We start from the raw sequence: 21,272 nt of genomic DNA on the forward strand, positions 1-21,272 counted from the left end.
CTAAATTAGTGTAATTAAATTGTAATTAGACGTAATTCCTAATTTAATACGTGTAAGCCCTATAAATACCCTGAAAGTATTCCATTGTAATTATCAAGCATTCTTTCAATATATTCTTATTCTCAAGAGTTTTCTCTCTCTAAGTTCTTTCTTGCGTTTAAGTTCTTCTTGCATTGTGTTTAGAAAGGCTTTCTAAGCTAGAATCAGGGTCGATTTAGCTTAGTGCCGCACGGGTCGAATTTTAGCCCGTGACAATAATCTTGGTAAGATATATATATTTTTGAATTAGTTTATTTAAATATTAACAATGAATTTAATTATACTTAATTTGCAGTCGCGTTATGAAAAATTAAGTAAGCAAAATACAACTTTAAAAGCATTCAAACTAGTTAAGCATTTAAAATTATTCTCTCAAGAAATTTTACACAAACAAATTAACACCTTTTCGTGAAGATTAAAACACAATTACAAAAGACTCAAACAAACTAGAAAACTTGCTGGAAAATAAAAACCGATTTAAAGAGGAGACAAACAACAATTAAGGTTAACATTTAGGGAGATCGGTTGGAGGAGGAAGCAATTTCTGATTGGGAAGTTTTCCATCTAAAACAAGCCAAGCCATCTTCAAACCCCAACTTGTATGGACTTCTAAGTGACAATGCATGAACCATACACCTGTTCCAACCATGCACCAATTGAGTAATAATATACCATCAATACCAAAATTCATACACATTTACTAACTAACTAGATAATCATATGTTGAAACCTTAGTTACATATTACCTGGATTATCTGCGAAGAATCGAATAGCAACCCATCCACCGGATGGCACACCAACTGTATTCCTTTCAACCGGGTCGACAAGATTGAAGTTCTTAGGATCTTTATTGGGGTCAAAGTTTCCGAAACCTTGTCCAACAACAAAAAAGTTGAATCCATGGAGATGAAGAGGATGACTCTCAACACCAAGAATACTTGTATCTTGCATGATAAGTTCTACACTGGTGTTAAATGGGAGAACCATTAGTTTGGTCCCATTTCCCACTTTAGTATTGTTTGGAGGGTTTCCTGTGTAATTGAACCAATTTGGACTATATGGAAAATCAGGAGAGTAAACTCCATTTGATTTTCCAATAAAGTGAGATTGAAGTAGTGCCGTGGTTGGTTGAACAAATGAAATATTGCTAATTGAGGCTGCAAATCTAGTCCCATTAGGCCCTTGACAAGTTTGATTTTGGTTGCAAGGACTTGTCCCAAGGCCAACTGTGAAGAGGAAATGTTTGTCAATATTTTTTTGAACATTAGCTGGGTATTGAGCATTAGCAAGACTTCTCAATTTGCTCGAGAAATTCGTCGCAAAAGAAGTGTCGTTTAGAGAAGGTAGTGTCGGCTTAAACAAGGGGAGTTTTTTAAGGTGAACTTTAGAGGGGTGTTCGTACTCCAAAATACCAGCGACGGTAGAGTTATCGAATGTGCCCTGACCAGTCGCATATGGTCGGGCCATCATGAGGAAAGTGGCATTCGGAAAATTGGAATGTGTCTTGAGAAGAACGTTTGTGGTTTGTCCAGGAGTGATGAGAAGCGTATTCGTTTGAAAAGGTTTAACGTACACAGCATCAGCATCGACAATTGTAAGTGTGTGATTAGCGATGCTAAAGAAAAGTTCATCATTGAGTGCAGCGTTGATCAACCGGAGGAGATATGTTTTCCCAGGCTTCACTTTTAACTTGAATGTATCTGCCATGTTAATTTATGTCAATAAATATTGATGATCAAAGTTGCAATAATAAATAAGTTATGATAAACTAAATTATAAACCTTTTGCTGAGCAATTGTACAAGGGTCCAGGAAGCCCATTAATTGTATAGGCATCAGATACATTTGGACCACCCCCAGTTTGTATGGCTTGACTTATTATTGCCTCGGGATCAGCATTGAACCATTCACCTGAAAATATGTTTTAAAATGATGTAACATCAATGATAAAACATCATTAATCAAGCATGTAGAGATTACATAAGAGGTCTGTCAATACCAAATATAATGGGGACTTCTTTGTAGGGTTTGGCAAAAGGATAGGGCACTCCAAGCTTAGGGAGAATGACCATAGGTCCATATAGAGTTGACCTTAGCCATGAAATGTGGGCGTGCCACCACAAAGTCCCTCTTTGGCCTACAATTGTAAAATTGTAAAGATAGCTTTGCCCGGTTTGAATAGGACATTGCGTTATATATGCCGGTCCATCTGCCCAACCGCTACGAAGTTGTCGAATACCATGCCTGTTTTCAATTCGAGCATGTAAAATTATTTTGATTGAAAACCTATATAATTTATCTTTGGAGTTGGATTGAAAAGAGAGATTATGAAATAAATAAATACTTACCAATGAATACTTATATTATTAGGAACATGGTTGATCACTTTGATAAGAAGCCGATCACCTTCTCTTGCAAAAATGCGAGGCCCGGGGAACTGACCATTTACTGTCACCATTGTCTTCGTGTGGCACAACCGTGTTACATTTTGTAATGTAATCTAGAAAATTTATTTATCAATATATGTAGAAAAAGTAAATATTATAGAGAACATCAAAATGCATATATAAACGGATTCAACAAGTTAAGATATGAATTTGGTACACACGTTAAATGTGTAGTGTCTCGTCGCACTTGCATTCACTTCGGAGATGCCTCCAATGAGGAAGATAGCCGTCACAAACATGAGTGTTCTCATGAACCCTTTTGATAGAGAAAATGTAGTCATCTCTCTAAATGTGTTTGTTATGTCAAATGGTTTGTGGAGATTATGATGAAGCTATTTTCTATATATAGAAGTATGAAGGGTGATTGGTAGATAAGATGTATAAAAGGGTATTTGTATATATATGTATACCAACGTAACTTCAAAAAGGCTAATATTGGTTGGATCATCATGTGCTGTTGGAGAACATCTTTAGAGTGTAATCAAAGAAAAATTCTCCAATAGACTAAATTTGCAACTAGATCCTTTTAATTGGTGCATAATCATTTTATTTATAAGTGAAACGTTTTTCCATTAATGAAAACCAAATCATATTTGCACAAGTTGGGACAAGAGATGCCCGTAGATTAAGGGTTTACCCTATATAGAAGTCTAAATGATGTCAAAGTAAAAGATCAACTTAAGTTGTTTGAACATGATTAATCTAGTTATTCGTAATAAAATATATTTATTTATATATGTTTTTTTGTCAGATCTTTTGAAATAAATCCAAATCAATTGAGTCGCTTATGAATTTTCCTTTTTTATACCTTAACAAGTGAAAATCTCAATTTATGATTTTAATTTAAAAATTGCTAATAATTCTGGTTTAAATAACTTTTAAATTAATGATCTTAATAATTTATTTAAGCTTATACATTACTTCAATTTTATGATTTTACAGAAGTAAAGTGGATTTGTATTTATAAATTAAATTATAATTAATTTGGTAACTATGAATTATTTTGAGTGTCATTTATTTATTAATGTTTTCAAAATTAATTTTATACTTAATTACATATAAATAATTTTTTTTTTTTAATTATGAAAAACTAAGCATGACACACCGTTGAGATTTTGGGGCCTATACAAATTTAAATTTTGGGCCCCTAAAATAGTAAAAAAAAAAATAATTTTAATTAATAAAATAAAATATAAATAATTAATATATTATAATACGAGACTAAAAAGGAGATAAAAAAAATTATTTTTATAATTTATATTTAATATTAAAGGAGAAAAAAGAGAAAAAAATAATATTAAAAAAATAATATTATTAAATATAAAAAAATGAGGGCCCTATAAAAGTGGGGGCCCTATGCAAGTGCTTTGGTTGTCTTACCTCAGGGTTAGCCCCGCTGTAGGCCCCTAATTTCATTTAATAACCTAATTTATTAACCATGCATTCAAAATGAAAAAGATGTTGAGAATGAATATAATAAATGTAAGAGATAAAGTTTGTACAATATATACAAATTTGGGTTGCAACTTGCATTGCATTGAAAAGATTGTGAAAAAGGAAAACAAAGTAAAAAGAGCCTTCTTTAAAATTTTAAAAATATTGTAGAATACCATATAAATTCGCGATGGTTCATCAACTAGGCTTTGGAAGAATGCATGATGTGTGGTAAGTGTTTTGCGGTTGCATTTCTCGTGCATGCCTCTAATGCTATTTTGTAGAGATCTGAGAGTTAAAGATATGTACGAACATCGCTCTCAAGGTTTTGCTCATCGTATTCATATCAGATATAAAATAAATGTTATTGTTTGAAGAAAGTTCTTGTTATCCTTAGTGGCTAATAAAATAGTGTCTTCGTTGAACCAAGATGCGATGCGATTGGGGATATTAATAAGTTTAATGTGAGACATTATTATTCTCTTTTTGATAGAGCTACTGTATTTTGTTCGGAAAAATTATGGGAGTTTAGGGTTCCCGCTAATATATTTTTTTGGTGGAGTGCAATCCATATTGAGATTCTAACTAATAATAGATGCATACGCAAAACACTTATCTTGGTCAGTTAATATCGTTTGTGCCTCAACGAAATGAAGACGATCTCTCATTTTTTTTACATTGTAAGAGTGTCGCTGGTATTTGGAGTATTTTTTGGAGCAATACTAATATTAGTTGGGTTGTGTAAGAAACATTGGTGTGTGTTGGGAAACATGAATTAAATCGACTAGATTTGTGAGTCTCACACAATGAGGTTATATTCATATTATTTTCTGGAGGATAATTTAGGTTGAGATTAATGGTAGAACATTTAACAATCTAAAAGGTCAATTGTAGATCATTCACAATACTATCATATTTGTTAAGATTTGGACCCCAAATCTGACATGTTTGAAACTATTTGTAAAAACCCAAAAAAGAACAAAGAATACATAGATTTATATTTTTTTACTCGAAAAAATTACGTCAATTTCAACCGCCACCAAATTTCACTATGAAGAAGAAAGAATATAGAGTTTTGCCTCACACTATTTATCTCTCTAAATTATTTTCTTTTTGTAAACTCTTAAAAATAACATATTTATAGGATAAACATTCAGGTAAATAAACCTAAATAAATCTTGGTCAGACCCATGCCCAAACCCAAATATAAACTCAATAAACTCTAATTAATTTCTGAGAATTTATTATAAGTGTAGACTTCATAACTCAATAATCTCCCATTTAGAGACTAACTTAATTTTCTCTCAATCGGTAGCGGCTCTCCATCTGATGGCTTAACGAAGAAGGTCAATTGAAGTTGCGCACAACTTCAACTTCTCATTGGCACAATTTTCAGAAGCATATTAGTTAAATTCTCACTCCTAGGAATCTCAAGAGCTAACACTACATCTTCTAAAATTGACCTGATAAAATGATAACGAATTTGTATATGCTTTGTCCTACCATGATAAACTTGATTCTTGTCAAATGAATGAATGGCACCCTGGCTTTCGTATCACAAAACAGTTCCATCATAGTTTTGATCCAATTCACGCAAAAGGGTTTGTAACCCCAAGGAATCCCGTAGCAGGAAGACGTGCGTGTTAGGCACGTGTGCATGCAGGCCCGAAGTGGTTCAAGGTTCGATGATTTCAACATTGGTTTACGTGTCAAGCATCATTTTAAAATAAAACATTATTTTAAAAGATTTTGATAACACCTGGTAGTTTTAAAATCAATTATGTAAAAAATAATTAATTTTGTTCAAATTTTAATAATTTGGAGATTTTTTAATAATCAAATGACAATTATGAAATTCAGTTTAAATTAATAAAATATAATTAATTTAAGAAAAAATATTTATTTAAAAAACAGAGTTGCCAATTGATTTTATGAAAATCAATAAAAAGGGGTGTACGTGCACAAACGTATTTTACACCAGAGTTTCGTTTGTTTTGAAATTTGGTGATACTCGGGAAAGAGCTTTCGCACTATGTCCTCCGTACCTGTTAAAAAATGATCTCTACTTTATAAACTTGGTTTTTTTTTTTTAAATTGATTGTATAACGTTTGAGTTTTTAATCGATTATTCTTATGGTCCTAGTCATGCTTCTAGGTTTTAACATTATTTGAAATATTGAAACAATATTAAAATAATGGTACCTGTTGCGGAAGATTTTTATGGAGAATTATACCTATAGAATATCAGTCATTTGTAAGGGTATTAAAGTTTAGAAATAAAACCAAACGAATCTCGGTTAAAATATTTGTTTGGGAAACATCCTGGAAATACTTTAAGGTCATTTTCCAACCTCTTAGGTTTTTTAGAAAATGGTTTGGGGTTCCAAAATTATAAAAATAATTTTGAATTTTGAAAAGTGGAACTAAACAGTCTTTAGGACTAAAGAGTTAAGGCTTGGGTCTGATTTTATCGGTCGGGGTCCAAAGACCCTCGGTCTAGGCTCGGAAGCTCTAGATTTGAGTACAGGAGTCCTTCGGTTATGATGTTAAGGATCTCGATCCTTGGATGGGATCACCGATCTAGGTGTAAAAACTTATCGGTCTTGGATTAGCCTAGGGCTAGGTTTCTTGGTTGAGGTGTATAAACCTCTCGGTCCGGGGCTAGCTTGGACTAGGTTTCTCGGTCGAGGTGTATAAATCTCTTGGTCTAAGGCTAACTCTAGGCTAAGTCCCTAGGTCCTAGGCTCGGGAGTTCTTGGTCCCAAGGTTAGACCTCTCGGTCTTGGGTCTTGGGTCTCGTCTCGGTGCTAGACTCAAACATCTCAGTCCTAGGTCCTGAGAGTTTTAGTCCCATGTTTGAATTTCTAGGTTATTATTCCTAAGAGTCCCGGTCCCAGGTCAGACCTCTTAGTCCTATGTGAGAATCCTCGGTATGGTTTCTCGGTCCTATCTCAATAACATCAGTCATAAGTCTCAGTCCTAACTCAAGAATATCGGTCCTAGGTCTCGGTCCTAACTCAAGAACATTGGTACTAGCTCAATTTTCTCGGTCCTTGGTCTCGGTCCGGACCGAGGATTCTCGGTCGGATCTCTCGGTCCTAGGCTAAGAAGTCTATGTCCTCAAGAACACAAGGATTCATTTTTTTAAAATTAATTTTTTTAGCTATAATTATTTGATCTAAGAGCTTGGGTAATTTCACAAAGCTCCTAGGAACATGTTGATCATCATCTTAAGGTATCAATCGACCTGGATGATGATCAATTTGTTCAAAATACTCTGTGATTAAAATTTGGAATTTTGATTTAAAATTTGTTTTGAAGTGAAAGGAGCTATCCAATAGCTTCCTTATATCACATACTTAATTGGTACCAAAATAAGAACACTGGCTATTCGTTTTGAACAATTCAAATACTCAAAATTTTCATTTATTTTGAAAATTTTATTTTTTTATCAAACATGATCGAGATGGATCAAACATAATCCAAACAGTTTCCCAACATATTTACAATCATGTTGGGAAACTTTCCAAGTTGTGATTCAACAGAATTAACCCAAGAACAACAAACCTGTTTTTTTTTATTTTGAAATTCAAATTTGGGTTTTTGATTTAGATCGATTGATCGGTTCTATTATATTCAGATAGTTTCTAAATGATTCTAATGATGATTTTTTCATCCATAAACACTATGAATTTGAAATATTCAAGCTTTTGTAATTTGAAATATAAAAATTTCAAATTCAAACTGTAAATATGAATTAGAGGGTGATTGAAATCATTTCAGAGATTGAAGAACACTCATTGGACCTTAGGGAAGTTTTTGGGATATCTGAATCCAAGATTTAAGGTTTCTAACAAATTTTTGAAAATTTCAAAAGTTTTGAGTTACAATGGCGGATTTTTGTAATCTTCCGATTTGAAGGTGGAGATTGGATTCCCTACCTCCGGGATTACTTAGGGAAGCTATTTATAGCATTTCTAAGTTAGTTGATGTCTTCAAGTGTCCTGAATCGACCAAAAACCATTAATAGCTTTAGGCTGTTCTTGATTGAAGTCGCCGGAATAGGGATGATTCATCCCTATTTTCATAAGGGTGATCATTCTAGGCTTTAAAAGAGCTGAAATGGTGGACTAACGAGAGAGTTCCATTTTGATTTGAAGATCAAAGGCGGCTGTTTTTATCCACTCCGGCGTTGCGTTGGAGACGAAGGTGGCGCTCAAAATGATGTCGATTTGAGCGTATTCGGGCGTTCTGTCTCGACGTCGTTGCGTTGGAGCGGTTCGTTAGCATTCTAGCTAACGTCCGTTTGATGATTAGATGTGGCCCAGGCGCACGTCTCCTTGACTACAACAGGCTACGCAGAGTGTTCCTGGGCACTGGATTTTCATCCAGTACTCATCTAAGCGCCACAATTCCTGCTGCAGTAAATCCTTCGAGTTTCGACTGCACTGGATTACTGATATATGTTTTAATTAAATCCTTAAGAATTTGTTTGAAATTGGTTTTTCTTTCACCCTTTTGCCTTTAATTTTGATATTTTCAAATATACAAAATATTAAAATAAATATGGCAACTATTTTATAATTTATTTATTTATATTTTTAGGATTTAAATAAATAATTCTTTTTAGATGAAATGGATACAATAATTCATCAAAATTGTTTATTTTTATCCTTTAATTTTTCTAAATTTTATTTGAAATAAATGAGTTACAACATTTATCTTAAATAATTTTATTTTTATTATTTTGACCATTTTCCTTAATTAATTAAGCTTTAATTATCACAATAACTAGTATATTTAATTGTTTTAATTGATTTTTGGCAATGAGATTAATTATTTTGATTTTATTTATTTGAAATAATTTAAAATAATTATTTTATTATTATAAATTGAAGTGTAAATTTTTAGTGCTTACAGGGTTGTAACCACATAATCTCCTTAGTAGTTTTTATCACAACAACATACTATTCTTCGCAACTAGAAAGAGTAACAATATTATGCAGTTTTGAAACCCAACTGATTGTAGTACCTCATAGAGTATAGATGTACCATATTGTGATCTTCTTACTATCAACATCACCACCATTGTCAGCATCAACATATCCTTTCAAACACATATTAGACTTTCGAAAATACAAAGCGAGACTCATATTTACTCTTAAGTATTGTAGTATCCATTTTACTACTTTCTAATGATGTCTACCCGAGTTGTTCATTAATCTACTAACAACTCTTACTCATGTGCTATGTTTGGTCATATATAAATCATCGCATACATAATGCAACCAATGACAAAGGCATACATAACAATGGCCATGTAATTTTTCTCATTCTATATTGAAGGCGATTGATCTTTGGATAGTCTAAAATGACTAGCTAAGGGGATAATTATATCGTACAAGTTGAATCTACTAAGAACTTTCTTCACATATTCTTCTTGTGAAATCTTGAGAACTATATTTTCCCTGAAAATCCTCATCCTAAGGATTTGTTTTGCAGCACCCAAATCCTTTATTACAAATTTCTCAGACAACTTTTTATTTAGCTTCTTAATCTCATACAAGTTTGTTCCAGCAATCAACATATCATCAACGTAAATGAGCAGAATAATGTAAGGCTTATCAAATCTCTTGATATAGTAACAATGATTAACTTTACACCTCAAAAAGTTGTTACCTTTCATGAAGCTATCAATTTTTTTATACCATCGCCTTGTAGCCTATTTCAAACCATACAGACTCTTCTAAAGCTTACACACAAGCTCATCTTTTATTTGATTTCAAAGTCTTGTGGTTTTCTCATGTAAATCTCTTCATCCAAATCACCGTGAAAAAATAACATATTTGACATCCATTTTTTGAAGATGAAGGTCCTCTTTTACAAGCAAACTCAAAATAGTTTTAATTGTCATCAATTTCCTGTGCAGTAGAGATATTACTTTTTTGATGAGCCATCCATGCTTCGTTTCACTTCGAATTTCCCACTAGAGAGAAGATCTCATTGTAGTTAATATTTTCCTTCTGTTGAAATTCTTTCACAACCAACATTGCTATATACCTCATGGTTTTATCATGTTTTCTTTAATCCTGAAGATCCATTTATTGTAAAGTGTTTTCTTTATCTTTAGTAGCTCAGTGAGCTCTCAAGTTTGATTCGATAAATTCTTTTCAGACAGAGATCAGGAGTAATTTAGAAGAATCAAAGAGTCTGGAACTTAAATATATATATATATAAGTACTTATATATAGGTATTATCGATGAAGGTGTATTTTGTATTTTGTCCTACAGAAGTGTAACTTAAAGCAAGCATATGATGTTTGTAAGAATTAATAGTCTTGAAGAAATATGGTGTCATTAACATATTTTAAGAACAATATAAAATATCTCACTATTATAATTGATATTTATGAATATAACATGGATGATCTACTTTTAGCCTAGCATGTTATTAACGAAATTAATGTATAACATGCGTCGATTGCACGTCTAACATATAAATTTGGGTTCGAGACATGATAGAATCACAATCTGATGTCTTCCTAACACAATCTTTGTAGAGAACCTGTTCATTGAATATTGTTGATTTATGAAGCCTACACTTATAATAAACTATATAATTGTTAATTAAAGTTTATTAGATTTGTGTTTGGTTTTGGGTTTGAACATGACTAAGAGTTATTTAGGTTTTATTATCTGAATGTTTGCCCGATAAATATGTGATTATTAAGGGTTTACATGAAGTAGACATAATTCTAGAGAGATAAAGTGTGTGGCAAAAACTTTGTCTATCTTTTTCTTCTTCATAGTGAAATCTGGTGGCAGTTAAAGTGGACGTAGCTCAATTTGAGTGAACCACTATAAATCTGTATATTCTTATGTTCCTCTTTTTTGAGTTTTTTACAGATTGTTTTAAGTAGGTCGGATTTGGGATATATAAATCCTAATAACTGGTATCAAAGCAGCTAGGCTAGATCTGAGCATTAGAAACGATGGCAAGTGGGAACAGTATAGGACATGGGATTAGAAGATTCGATGTGACATATTATGCTTTCTGAAGAATGCAGATTGAAGATTATCTCTATAGAAAGAAGCTTCATATTCCTTTGAGTGAGAAACTAAAGAAGATAAATGAAGTTGAATGGACACTCCCTGATAGACATATTTTAGGAATTGTCCGACTGATGCTAGCCAAAACGGTTGCTCACAACTTCTACAAATTTCAGTTTAGCATTTCCAACTGAATTACTAATTTTTGCCCTCATAGGTTCTCAGCTATTTGGTAGAGATGCTAACAAAATCAAGACACTAACTTTATTTCCAAAATCAATCTTAACAGATAACAATTGATTCATAATAGTATTAAATTCATTCAAATGAGTAATGATAGAAGTACCATCAACCATTCTTAAGTAAAAAATCTTTTTATTAATGTACATTGTTGTTAGCAGATGGTTTCTCATCCATATCAGAAAGAGTTTTCATTAGACCCATGATGGTCTTTTCCTTTGCTACAAAATCGGACAACTCCCAAAATATGTCTATCAAGGAGTGTCCATTCAGATTCATCTATCTTCTCTAGTTTCTCACTCAAAGGAACATGAAGCTTCTTTCCATAGAGATAATCTTCAATCTGCATTCTCCAAAAGGCATAATATGTCCCATCGAATCTTCCAATCTCATGTCATATACTGTTCTCGTTTTCCATCGTTCTTAATTCTTAGATCTAGTCTAGCTGCTCTAATACCAGTTGTTAGGATTTTGATCCCACAAATCCGATTTGTTTGAAACGATTTGTAAAATCGCAAGAAAGAAAAACACAAGAAGACACATATTTATAGTGGTTCACTCAAATTAAGTTACGTCCACTTCAGCCACCATCAGATTTCACTATGAAGAAGAAGAAGGAATACAGAATTTTTTGCCTCACATTTTATCTCTCTAGAATTCTGTCTAGTTGATGTAAACCCTTAATAATCATATATTTATAGGGTAAACATTCAGGTAATAAAACATAAATAACTTTTGGTCAGGCTCAAGCCCAAGTTCAAAACTAAATACAATCCCAATAAACTCTAATTAACAATTGTAGAGTTTATTATAGGTGTAGGCTCCATAACTCAACATTATTATCGTCTGTCATCGTTTTAAATGCTCCGATCTAGCATGATCTCACTCTAATACCAGTTGTTATGATTTAAATCCCCAAAATTTGACTTTTTTGAAACAACCTGTAAAAACGGAAAAAAAAAAACATATGAAGACATATATTTATAGTGGTTCACTCAAAAGAGCTATGTTAATTCAGCCGCCACCATATTTCACTATAAAGAAAAAATAATACAGAGTTTTGTCTCACAATAAATACATATTTCATAGAATTTATCTCACTATGTAGAAGAAGAAGAAATTTATATCATTACTTTTGCCCATGTTCTCAACATTCCTAGCAGAACTTTTGAGTGTTTCACCATAATCAATTTTACGATTTTTTTTTAACAAAAGTTTGATCACGATTTCAATAAATTTCAATTTTGAATTTCCAATATAGTTATTAATTGATGCCCTCATAGGTTCACAACTATTTGATAGAGATGCTAACAAAATAAGGGCACTAATTTTGTTCCCAAAATAAATCTCAATAGATAAACAGTATGAGGCAAAACTTTGTATTTCTTTTTTTCATAGTGAAATCTGGTGGACGTAGCTTTTTTGAGTGAACCAATTTAAATTTGTGTCTTCTTGTGTTCTTCTTTTTGTGTGTTTTTATAGATCGATTTAAACATGTGAGATTTTGGAATCCAAATTTTAACAAAATTCGATCTAAAACACTGACTGATTTAGTCGGAGATCTCATTATCCTTTTTGAGGATCTTCACACATTTATTTTTATTTGTTTGATTTCTCTATACAATTGCTATGTTTTTAACGTTGTTTTAAACAAATTTATAGTATTATTGCACTAAATATAATAATAATAAAAAAAGTTGAATGATTTCCCCTTTCCAGTTGTCGGATCTTTTGTTGTGATGATATATATGGTTGTAATTTTTATATATATAAAAAAATGTTGGTGATTTTATTTAGTGATGTTAGAATTGTTTCCTTATAAAACAAATTTGTTATAATTTGAATGAACTGAACTTTAAAGAAAAGAATATCCATTTATATTCTAATCCTCAGTCAACCTTAAATAACTTTTTCTATGTATATATTAATTAACAGTAGGTAGTACCAAATTAATATATAATAACTTTTTTTATTATTTTCACATTACATTTTGGTGGTAATCTTAAAACACAGCCTTAATTAGATGGGCAGTCAAAGTTGCATCTACAGAAGCATGCAGCAGAAGTGGCATCAAATGCAAGAAAAGTTTGGCATCATCACTTCCCTTCCCTTGTACACCAACTATTCACAAATACCATGACCCATTTATGGTTGTCTTTTACATTATAATTCTCTTCACAACAATTTTCATTTATCTTCTAATTATAAAACTTATATATACATATGATTGGATTATTCAACTTCTTAAAGTTTACTAAAAGACAACAATTGTTCTTAATTTGCTCTTTAGCCTATTTGGGAGAATTTTCTTAGATAACACTCTAAAGATGTTGTCCAACCATCAGCCTAATTTGAAGCTATGTAGGTATACATACATACATACCATACACCTCCTTTTACATATCTTATCCACCAAACACCCCTTGATACTTCTATATATAGAAAATAGTTTCATGATATTCTCCACAAATCATTTCACAAAACACACATTTATACTTCATTGAGCTCTTTGTCTTCTCTCTGCTTGATTTGGAGAGATGACTACATATTCTCTATCAAAAGGGTTCATGAGAACACTCATGTTTGTGACAGCTATCTTCCTCATTGGAGGCATCTCCGAAGTCAATGCAAGTGCGACGAGGCACTACACATTTAACGTGTGTACCAAATTCATATCTTAACTTGTTGAATCCATTTATATATGCATTTTGATGTTCTCTATAATATTTACTTTTTCTACATATATTGATAAATTTTCTAGATTACATTACAAAATGTAACACGGTTGTGCCACACGAAGACAATGGTGACAGTAAATGGTCAATTCCCCGGGCCTCGCATTTTTGCAAGGGAAGGTGATCGGCTTCTTATCAAAGTGATCAATCATGTTCCTAATAATATAAGTATTCATTGGTAAGTATTTTATTTATTTCATAATCTCTCTTTTCAATCGAACTCCAAAGATAAATTATATAGGTTTTCAATCAAAAAACATTTACACGCTCGAGTTGAAAACAGGCATGGTATTCGACAACTTCGTAGCGGTTGGGCAGATGGACCGGCATATATAACGCAATGTCCTATCCAAACCGGGCAAAGCTATCTTTACAATTTTACAATTGTAGGCCAAAGAGGAACTTTGTGGTGGCATGCCCATATTTCATGGCTAAGGTCAACTCTATATGGACCTATGGTCATTCTCCCTAAGCTTGGAGTGCCTTATCCTTTTGTCAAACCCTACAAAGAAGTCCCTATTATATTTGGTATTGACAGACCTCTTATGTAATCTCTACATTCTTGATTAATGATGTTTTATCATTGATGTTACATCATTTTACAACATAATTTCAGGTGAATGGTTCAATGCTGATCCCGAGGCAATAATAAGTCAAGCCATACAAACTGGGGGTGGTCCAAATGTATCTGATGCCTATACAATTAATGGGCTTCCTGGACCCTTGTACAATTGCTCATCAAAAGGTTTAAAATTTAGTTTATCATAACTTATTTATTATTGCAACTTTGATCATCAATATTTATTGACATAAATTAACATTCATATCAATATTGCAGATACATTCAAGTTAAAAGTGAAGCCTGGGAAAACATATCTCCTCCGGTTGATCAACGCTGCACTCAATGATGAACTTTTCTTTAGCATCGCTAATCACACACTTACAATTGTCGATGCTGATGCTGTGTATGTTAAACCTTTTCAAACAAGTACGCTTCTCATCACTCCTGGACAAACCACCAACGTTCTCCTCAAGACCCATTCCAATTTTCCGAATGCCACTTTCCTTATGATGGCCCGACCATATGCAACTGGCCAGGGCACATTCGATAACTCTACTGTCGCTGGTATTTTAGAGTACGAACATCCCACTAAAGTTCACCTTAAAAAGCTTCCCCTGTTTAAGCCGACACTACCTTCTCTTAACGACACTTCTTTTGCGACGAATTTCTCAAGCAAATTGAGAAGTCTTGCTAATGCTCAATACCCAGCTAATGTTCCAAAAAATATTGACAAACATTTCCTCTTCACAGTTGGCCTGGGGACAAGTCCTTGCAACCAAAATCAAACTTGTCAAGGGCCTAATGGGACTAGATTTGCAGCCTCAATTAGCAATATTTCATTTGTTCAACCAACCACAGCACTACTTCAATCTCACTTTATTGGAAAATCAAATGGAGTTTACTCTCCTGATTTTCCATATAGTCCAAATTGGTTCAATTACACAGGAAACCCTCCAAACAATACTAAAGTGGGAAATGGGACCAAACTCATGGTTCTCCCATTTAACACCAGCGTAGAACTTATCATGCAAGATACAAGTATTCTTGGTGCTGAGAGTCATCCTCTTCATCTCCATGGATTTAACTTTTTTGTTGTTGGCCAAGGTTTCGGAAACTTTGACCCCAATAAAGATCCTAAGAACTTCAATCTTGTCGACCCGGTTGAAAGGAATACAGTTGGTGTGCCATCAGGCGGATGGGTTGCTATTCGATTCTTCGCAGATAATCCAGGTAATATATAACTAAAGTTTCAACATGTGATTTTCTATTTAGTTAGTAAATGTGTATGAATTTTGGTATTGATGGTATCATCTTATTACTCAATTGGTGCATGGTTGGAACAGGTGTATGGTTCATGCATTGTCACTTAGAAGTCCATACAAGTTGGGGTTTGAAGATGGCTTGGCTTGTTTTAGATGGAAAACTTCCCAATCAGAAATTGCTTCCTCCTCCAACCGATCTCCCAAAATGTTAACCTTTAAGTTGTTTGTCTCCTCTTTAAATTGGTTTTTATTTTCCACCGAGTTTTCAAGTTTGTTTGAGTCTTTTGTAACTGTGTTTTAATCTTCGTGAAAAGGAGTGTTGGTTTGTGTAAAAGACATTGAGAGAATAACTTAACTTGTTTCAGAGCTGTAAGAGTTGTGTTTTTAGTGATTGATAAATATTTTTTATCTACTTTTAATACATCTTCTTTCTTTCTTGAAAAAATAAAATTCAATGTCATAAAGTAAAACCCTTACAATTTATACCCTAAAATTCAACAAACTAATTAAAAATGTCTGATATAGTATCAATCCTTAAATCCAAATAACACATTCTAGTATCTCACAATTCATTTGTTTTAATATTGTTATGTTTCAACGGAATAGGCATGGGATGCATGGTTTGGTTTGTATTTCCGTTTCTATTGTTCTTTTTTACATTAGTGCTTGCTATATGTTTACACCAAACATCATTTTAGAAATTAATCGAGGCTGTTTCCTACTGTGAATTTGAATGGCTCGCGATAACTCTTTCATGAAAAATATATTTTTCCTTCGAGATGCTACAATCTTAGATTTTCTTTTTTTAACAATCAACCATATTAAATTTGATCAGCAACACCTAAAGACTATCGTCTAAGATGAAAATCTATTGCATCATTTTGAGAGATTTTTTTTGTTAAAAGAAACATGTTCTCGAATTCGCAACCCCTGTTCTTTGTGTCGTTTGGGGGACTTAGATGATCCAAAAAAAATTATACATAATTCTCTTCAATTTCACGGTCACATTTTTAGGGAGAACGAATAAAGACATATATAGGTGAACTTAAATGTCAAAACACTTCTGATGAAACAATACAACTCTCTCGAGATCATTTACATTTCCAAATTGATAATTTACCTTTCATCTAGTGATGATCGGTTGTAAAGAAACCTTAGAACGAGTCTTAACACCCATTGACATATGAAGATATGACGGAGTAAGAACATCAATGCCAAACCTAGATCATTGGATAGGCATATCATCTCCTCAAAACATTTCAGTCATTCAATGAATTACAAACAACAACAAGATTTATACTTACCAAATATACATATACACATTTTCTACTTATCAATTTGGTTAAGCTTTCCCAGCCCATTGCAACGGGCACACACGATCTGAGTCTGGTCCTTCCGAGCTGCATTCGCCCTAAGAGTGCCCCCTGACTGCCTAACGAATCCCGCCCCATCGCACTCAGGACAACTGCATGCAAAAACCAACATCTTTTACTACCACTTTCTCTAACAAACATCATTACAACTTACAATACATTCTTAGTACTTACGTGTCCTTTCGAGAAAAAAGAATTGGGAAAGCAGTCCCGACAAGAGCCACCAAAGCTGCACCCGCTACAAGATAGACGGTGCTGTCAGATGACACATCTCCGGTTGCAGCCACCATTGTCAATGGCCTCTTCTTGATTATCATTCCACTCTTCGATGTCGAATTGCGGTTTGAGATGAAAGAAAGTGATTGTAGAGAAGCTATTGAAGTTGAAGCCATTTTTGTCCAAGAAAAAATGTTTTCTATCTTGATCTAGACAGAAAACAAGATATAAAGGAGAGCGACCATCTATTTGAATGGTTCAAAACAAACAAATAAACTTTTTTGGATAAGGATGGTCCCATTCCCACTTGTTAAACACAACTCACAAGAATGTTTGAATTATATTTGAGTTGAGTATGAAAAAAATAATTAGTTTAAAACTTAATCAAATAATAAATTTGTAAATTGTATATTTTTTAAATGTATGTTTTTTTTACATCCATAAAGATATACTATTAAAAAATGAAAAAATATAAAATTGAAAGTTTATTTTTTTTATTTTTTTATAGATTCAAATTATTTAAAATTTCTGTCAAAGTTATAATATAATTTTTACTTTATTATGGTATAAAGTATAAATTTTGGATCATCCATACAAAAAAATTCCTTCATCCATCCAAAAGTATAATTTATTTATATTTTTTTAAATGATATAAATAATAATAGTTTAAACATAATAAAAAAAATAAAAATAAAAAATATGAGTGTTTATTTTGTCATAAAAACAACATGAAGATAACTATTTGAATGCAACCATAAAAATATTAAAAAAAATGACACCAACAAACAAACATGACATAAAATATAACATTAAGTCCTGACAAAACTTAATGAGTTCACCGACCGACTCTATTTATTTTTGAAAAAAAGACCTTATCGTCATAATAATAGTGTTGTGAAATAAACGCATTATTCGACCGCAATCACTTAACATTCTAATATCACTTCGAATGCAAAATAGTTCTGAACATTATAGTTTATCAAATATTCTGAATATTATAATTTTTATATACATATCAAATATAATAACTTGTTTTGTTGCCTTGTTTAGTTTTTAGGATTTGTTTGTTTTGTTTTATTTTATTTTTATTTGGAATAATTGGTATTTTCTCACCCAAACTTTGTACTAATTTTTTGATTTACAATTTTATTTTATTATCTATTATTAAATAAGTATAAAATATATATTTTACTAATTTTAAAAGTTAACGTTATTAATTAAATATATAATTTTTAAATTAAATATTATTTATTATTTAATTTTTTAATCTGTATCAATTATTTAAAATATATCAAAACATATCAAAATATGTATAAAAACTTATTCTTTGAAAAAAAAATCTAAGAGCCCAAAATATGTGGGGTCTTGTGGACTTGTAAGGGCGTCATATTGGCCCAAGATATATAGAGGAACAATTCAGGTCAGTTCCAAGTCGCCGAAGAAAATAACACCTTTCTCTTTCTGCACTCAAGAATTACTCTTTTCAATCTTGTCCATTGTTTCCAGTTGCCAATTGAGAATAGAATCCAAATTTCTGTGAACTTTTCAATCTCCAGAATGGCGAATGAAGGACCAAACTGGGAAGGTTTGCTTAAATGGAGTTTATCTCACGCTGATGGTACTCATAGTCATCCTCCTCGACATTTAAGGTCACTCTCCCACTTCTAACAACACCCATGTTTTCAATTCTGCTTCTTTTTGATGGGTCATCTGAAATGCTTCTTAAGTCTGTGATGGGTCATGTGAATTTGTTGTTGTTGGTTTAACAGTGAGGAGGAACGAGTATGGTTTATGGAAGCTATTCAAGAGCGAACTGTGAATCTTGTCACACGCATGAAAGATATTATTGTAGTTATGAAGATTCCAGAGCAAGTTCTTGAGTCTCAAGGACTTACGACTGCTGATATAGAAGGTATCATTGTAGTTCTTGAATTGGGTATTTTGAATTTGTTCTATTTTTCATCAATGATTCATCTTTATTTATGTTTTTTTTTTCTAATTTGTAGAGATGTTGGACGAGTTAAAAGAGCATGTGGAGTCTATAGACATGGCAAATGGTAATTATTCTTGCCTTTTGTATTAGTATTTTCAGTTTCCAAACCAGGATTGGTTCAAATAATTGCGAATTCGTAATGAAAAGAACAACAAGAAAGAAAAACAGGTTGAGAATTGATGTCCTTTCAAATAAGCACATCATAACCCGAGGCTCACAAGTTCGAACTAGTTAATTGAACTGAATAAGACAGGTTTCCCCCGATTTGACCTGTAGTTGATTAGAGATGGGGTGGAGATGATATTTATATGCTCAGCACGAACACGAAAGATTCAATCAAACAATGTTACATATCTTTGCTAATGTTATTAATGTTACTTTTCTTATATTGGATTTGATGAATTCGTTATTCCCTTCTTTTTACAGATTTTCATTCAATAGGTGGTCTGCCCCCTCTACTTGGTTACCTAAAACATTCTAATGCAAATATTCGTGCAAAGGCTGCTGATGTTGTTACAACTTTAGTTCAGAACAATCCAAGAAGTCAGGAACTCGTTATGAAAGCAAATGGCATGGAGCCTCTCCTTTCTAATTTCACTTCAGATCCTGATGTTTCTGTTCGTACAAGCTCAATTGTAGCGATAGCCTGTGAGTTGTCTTTGCTTTTGACTTGTAATTTCTTGTTGATAAATCCATTGATCTTAGCTTCCTGATTTCGGTTCCATGTTCTTCATCGCAGCATTGATCAGGCAAAACAATCCAGGGATTTCTGCATTTCGATCAGCCAATGCTTATGCAGCACTTAGAGAATCATTGAGTTCTGAGAATGTGAGATTTCAAAGGTAACCATAATGGCGCCAAATTGGCAATCGCATTTAAATTTTCTTTAGTTTTTTGTTTGCTTAGATTGACTAGTTTTAGGGATGAATTTTTTTAATCTCTACCATCCCCGCTTAACAAATTTGAAATTTGTTACAATTACGATCTAATTTGAAAATAGTCAAAGTTAAAACTAAAGTCCTTTTTCTCGTTTTGTATAATATATCATTATATTGCGTTGGGTGCAATTTTGCAGGAAAACATTGAACTTGATCCATTACCTTCTGCAAGAGAACAGTGAGGACTGTAATATCCTAAAAGAGCTAGGTTTCCCTCCTATTATGATACATCTAGTTTCCAGCAAAGACTTAGAGGTACGAGAAGGTGCTTTACGTGGGCTTCTCGAGCTTTCTCGATATTCTAGCCTATCTGAAGACAATGGGAAAAAGCTCAAGAAGATTCTTCAAGAAAGGATTGACAACATTATCTTAATGCCATCCGACGATTTAGAAACTGCTAGAGAAGAAATACAGCTTGTAGATTCCATATGGAATGTGTGCTATAAGCAGCCTTCTTCTCTTCAGGAGAAGGGGCTACTTGTTCTTCCTGGAGAAGATGATCTTCCACCAGATGTTGCTAGCGAGCACCTTGAACCTACTTTGAGGAGGGTTTGGGCTGCAAATCAAAGGGAAACTGCGGAGAAGAAAGAACAGAATGCAGATGGTGATGTTTAGAAGATGAGCTAATGGTTTAGCTTTTGATGAAACCTAAACTACTAACTGGTGTTCATTCTGGCTATGTTTTCCTGTAAATGTTGTATTTTGATTTTTCATTTATTGTTTGAATCAATTTAAAACAGATGTTTTCTGTCAATTTGTTGTGAGACTTTGTATATTTGCCTTTTATTAAAGAACTAATATACTTCAATGTTTTTTAAGAAAAATTCATTAAAACTTGTCTACATTTTGTTTTTGGTGGTCTTTAAATTTTATGATTTTGAAAGAGTTAAAGGATTTTGATTTTGGTAATTCTTGAATTAAAATTTTGTAAGTTTATAAATTATTTAAATTTTACGTTTTTAGAAAATAAAGTAAATTTAAATT

At 32.6% G+C, this 21,272-nt stretch overlaps 4 protein-coding genes across 4 annotated transcripts; 2 read left to right on the forward strand and 2 right to left on the reverse strand.

Annotated features, from left to right (window-relative positions):
- Positions 1-369: 369 nt before the first annotated feature.
- Positions 370-2,784, reverse strand: LOC124937989 (laccase-17-like). The gene is made up of 6 exons (XM_047478337.1): positions 2,647-2,784; positions 2,387-2,538; positions 2,038-2,282; positions 1,821-1,949; positions 786-1,739; positions 370-675 (listed from the first exon to the last, which is right to left on the reverse strand). The coding sequence occupies exons 1-6, from the start codon at positions 2,764-2,766 to the stop codon at positions 545-547; spliced, it is 1,731 nt and encodes a 576-aa protein (XP_047334293.1). The 5' UTR covers positions 2,767-2,784; the 3' UTR covers positions 370-544.
- A 10,892-nt stretch (positions 2,785-13,676) lies between these two features.
- LOC124937955 (laccase-17-like) lies at positions 13,677-16,182 on the forward strand. Its single transcript, XM_047478293.1, has 6 exons — positions 13,677-13,866; positions 13,971-14,122; positions 14,228-14,472; positions 14,561-14,689; positions 14,783-15,736; positions 15,850-16,182. The coding sequence occupies exons 1-6, from the start codon at positions 13,747-13,749 to the stop codon at positions 15,978-15,980; spliced, it is 1,731 nt and encodes a 576-aa protein (XP_047334249.1). The 5' UTR covers positions 13,677-13,746; the 3' UTR covers positions 15,981-16,182.
- Positions 16,183-16,820: 638 nt separating this feature from the next.
- Positions 16,821-17,555, reverse strand: LOC124940289. Its single transcript, XM_047480797.1, has 2 exons — positions 17,316-17,555; positions 16,821-17,233 (listed from the first exon to the last, which is right to left on the reverse strand). Exons 1-2 carry the CDS (start codon positions 17,531-17,533, stop codon positions 17,095-17,097), a joined length of 357 nt encoding a protein of 118 aa, XP_047336753.1. The 5' UTR covers positions 17,534-17,555; the 3' UTR covers positions 16,821-17,094.
- Positions 17,556-18,801: 1,246 nt separating this feature from the next.
- LOC124938337 (hsp70-binding protein 1-like) lies at positions 18,802-21,096 on the forward strand. Its single transcript, XM_047478759.1, has 6 exons — positions 18,802-19,006; positions 19,127-19,269; positions 19,364-19,414; positions 19,777-19,998; positions 20,090-20,192; positions 20,426-21,096. The coding sequence occupies exons 1-6, from the start codon at positions 18,915-18,917 to the stop codon at positions 20,901-20,903; spliced, it is 1,089 nt and encodes a 362-aa protein (XP_047334715.1). The 5' UTR covers positions 18,802-18,914; the 3' UTR covers positions 20,904-21,096.
- Positions 21,097-21,272: the final 176 nt, after the last annotated feature.

Source organism: Impatiens glandulifera, chromosome 5 (genome assembly GCF_907164915.1).
Source record: "Impatiens glandulifera chromosome 5, dImpGla2.1, whole genome shotgun sequence".
NCBI lineage: Eukaryota > Viridiplantae > Streptophyta > Magnoliopsida > Ericales > Balsaminaceae > Impatiens > Impatiens glandulifera.

Excerpts from the sequence above, each read along its gene's own strand:
- LOC124937989 (XM_047478337.1), bottom strand. The coding sequence starts at position 2,766 with ATGACTACATTTTCTCTATCAAAAGGGTTCATGAGAACACTCATGTTT. Across the intron at positions 1,950-2,037 it reads AGAAGTCCCCATTATATTTG|GTGAATGGTTCAATGCTGAT; the intron begins GTATTGACAGAC and ends ACATATTTTCAG. Across the intron at positions 1,740-1,820 it reads GTACAATTGCTCAGCAAAAG|ATACATTCAAGTTAAAAGTG; the intron begins GTTTATAATTTA and ends TTAACATGGCAG.
- LOC124937955 (XM_047478293.1), top strand. The coding sequence starts at position 13,747 with ATGACTACATATTCTCTATCAAAAGGGTTCATGAGAACACTCATGTTT. Across the intron at positions 13,867-13,970 it reads CGAGGCACTACACATTTAAC|ATTACATTACAAAATGTAAC; the intron begins GTGTGTACCAAA and ends TAAATTTTCTAG. Across the intron at positions 14,123-14,227 it reads AATAATATAAGTATTCATTG|GCATGGTATTCGACAACTTC; the intron begins GTAAGTATTTTA and ends AGTTGAAAACAG.
- LOC124940289 (XM_047480797.1), bottom strand. The coding sequence starts at position 17,533 with ATGGCTTCAACTTCAATAGCTTCTCTACAATCACTTTCTTTCATCTCA. Across the intron at positions 17,234-17,315 it reads CTTTTTTCTCGAAAGGACAC|TTGTCCTGAGTGCGATGGGG; the intron begins GTAAGTACTAAG and ends TTTTGCATGCAG.
- LOC124938337 (XM_047478759.1), top strand. The coding sequence starts at position 18,915 with ATGGCGAATGAAGGACCAAACTGGGAAGGTTTGCTTAAATGGAGTTTA. Across the intron at positions 19,270-19,363 it reads TACGACTGCTGATATAGAAG|AGATGTTGGACGAGTTAAAA; the intron begins GTATCATTGTAG and ends TCTAATTTGTAG. Across the intron at positions 20,193-20,425 it reads GAGAATGTGAGATTTCAAAG|GAAAACATTGAACTTGATCC; the intron begins GTAACCATAATG and ends GCAATTTTGCAG.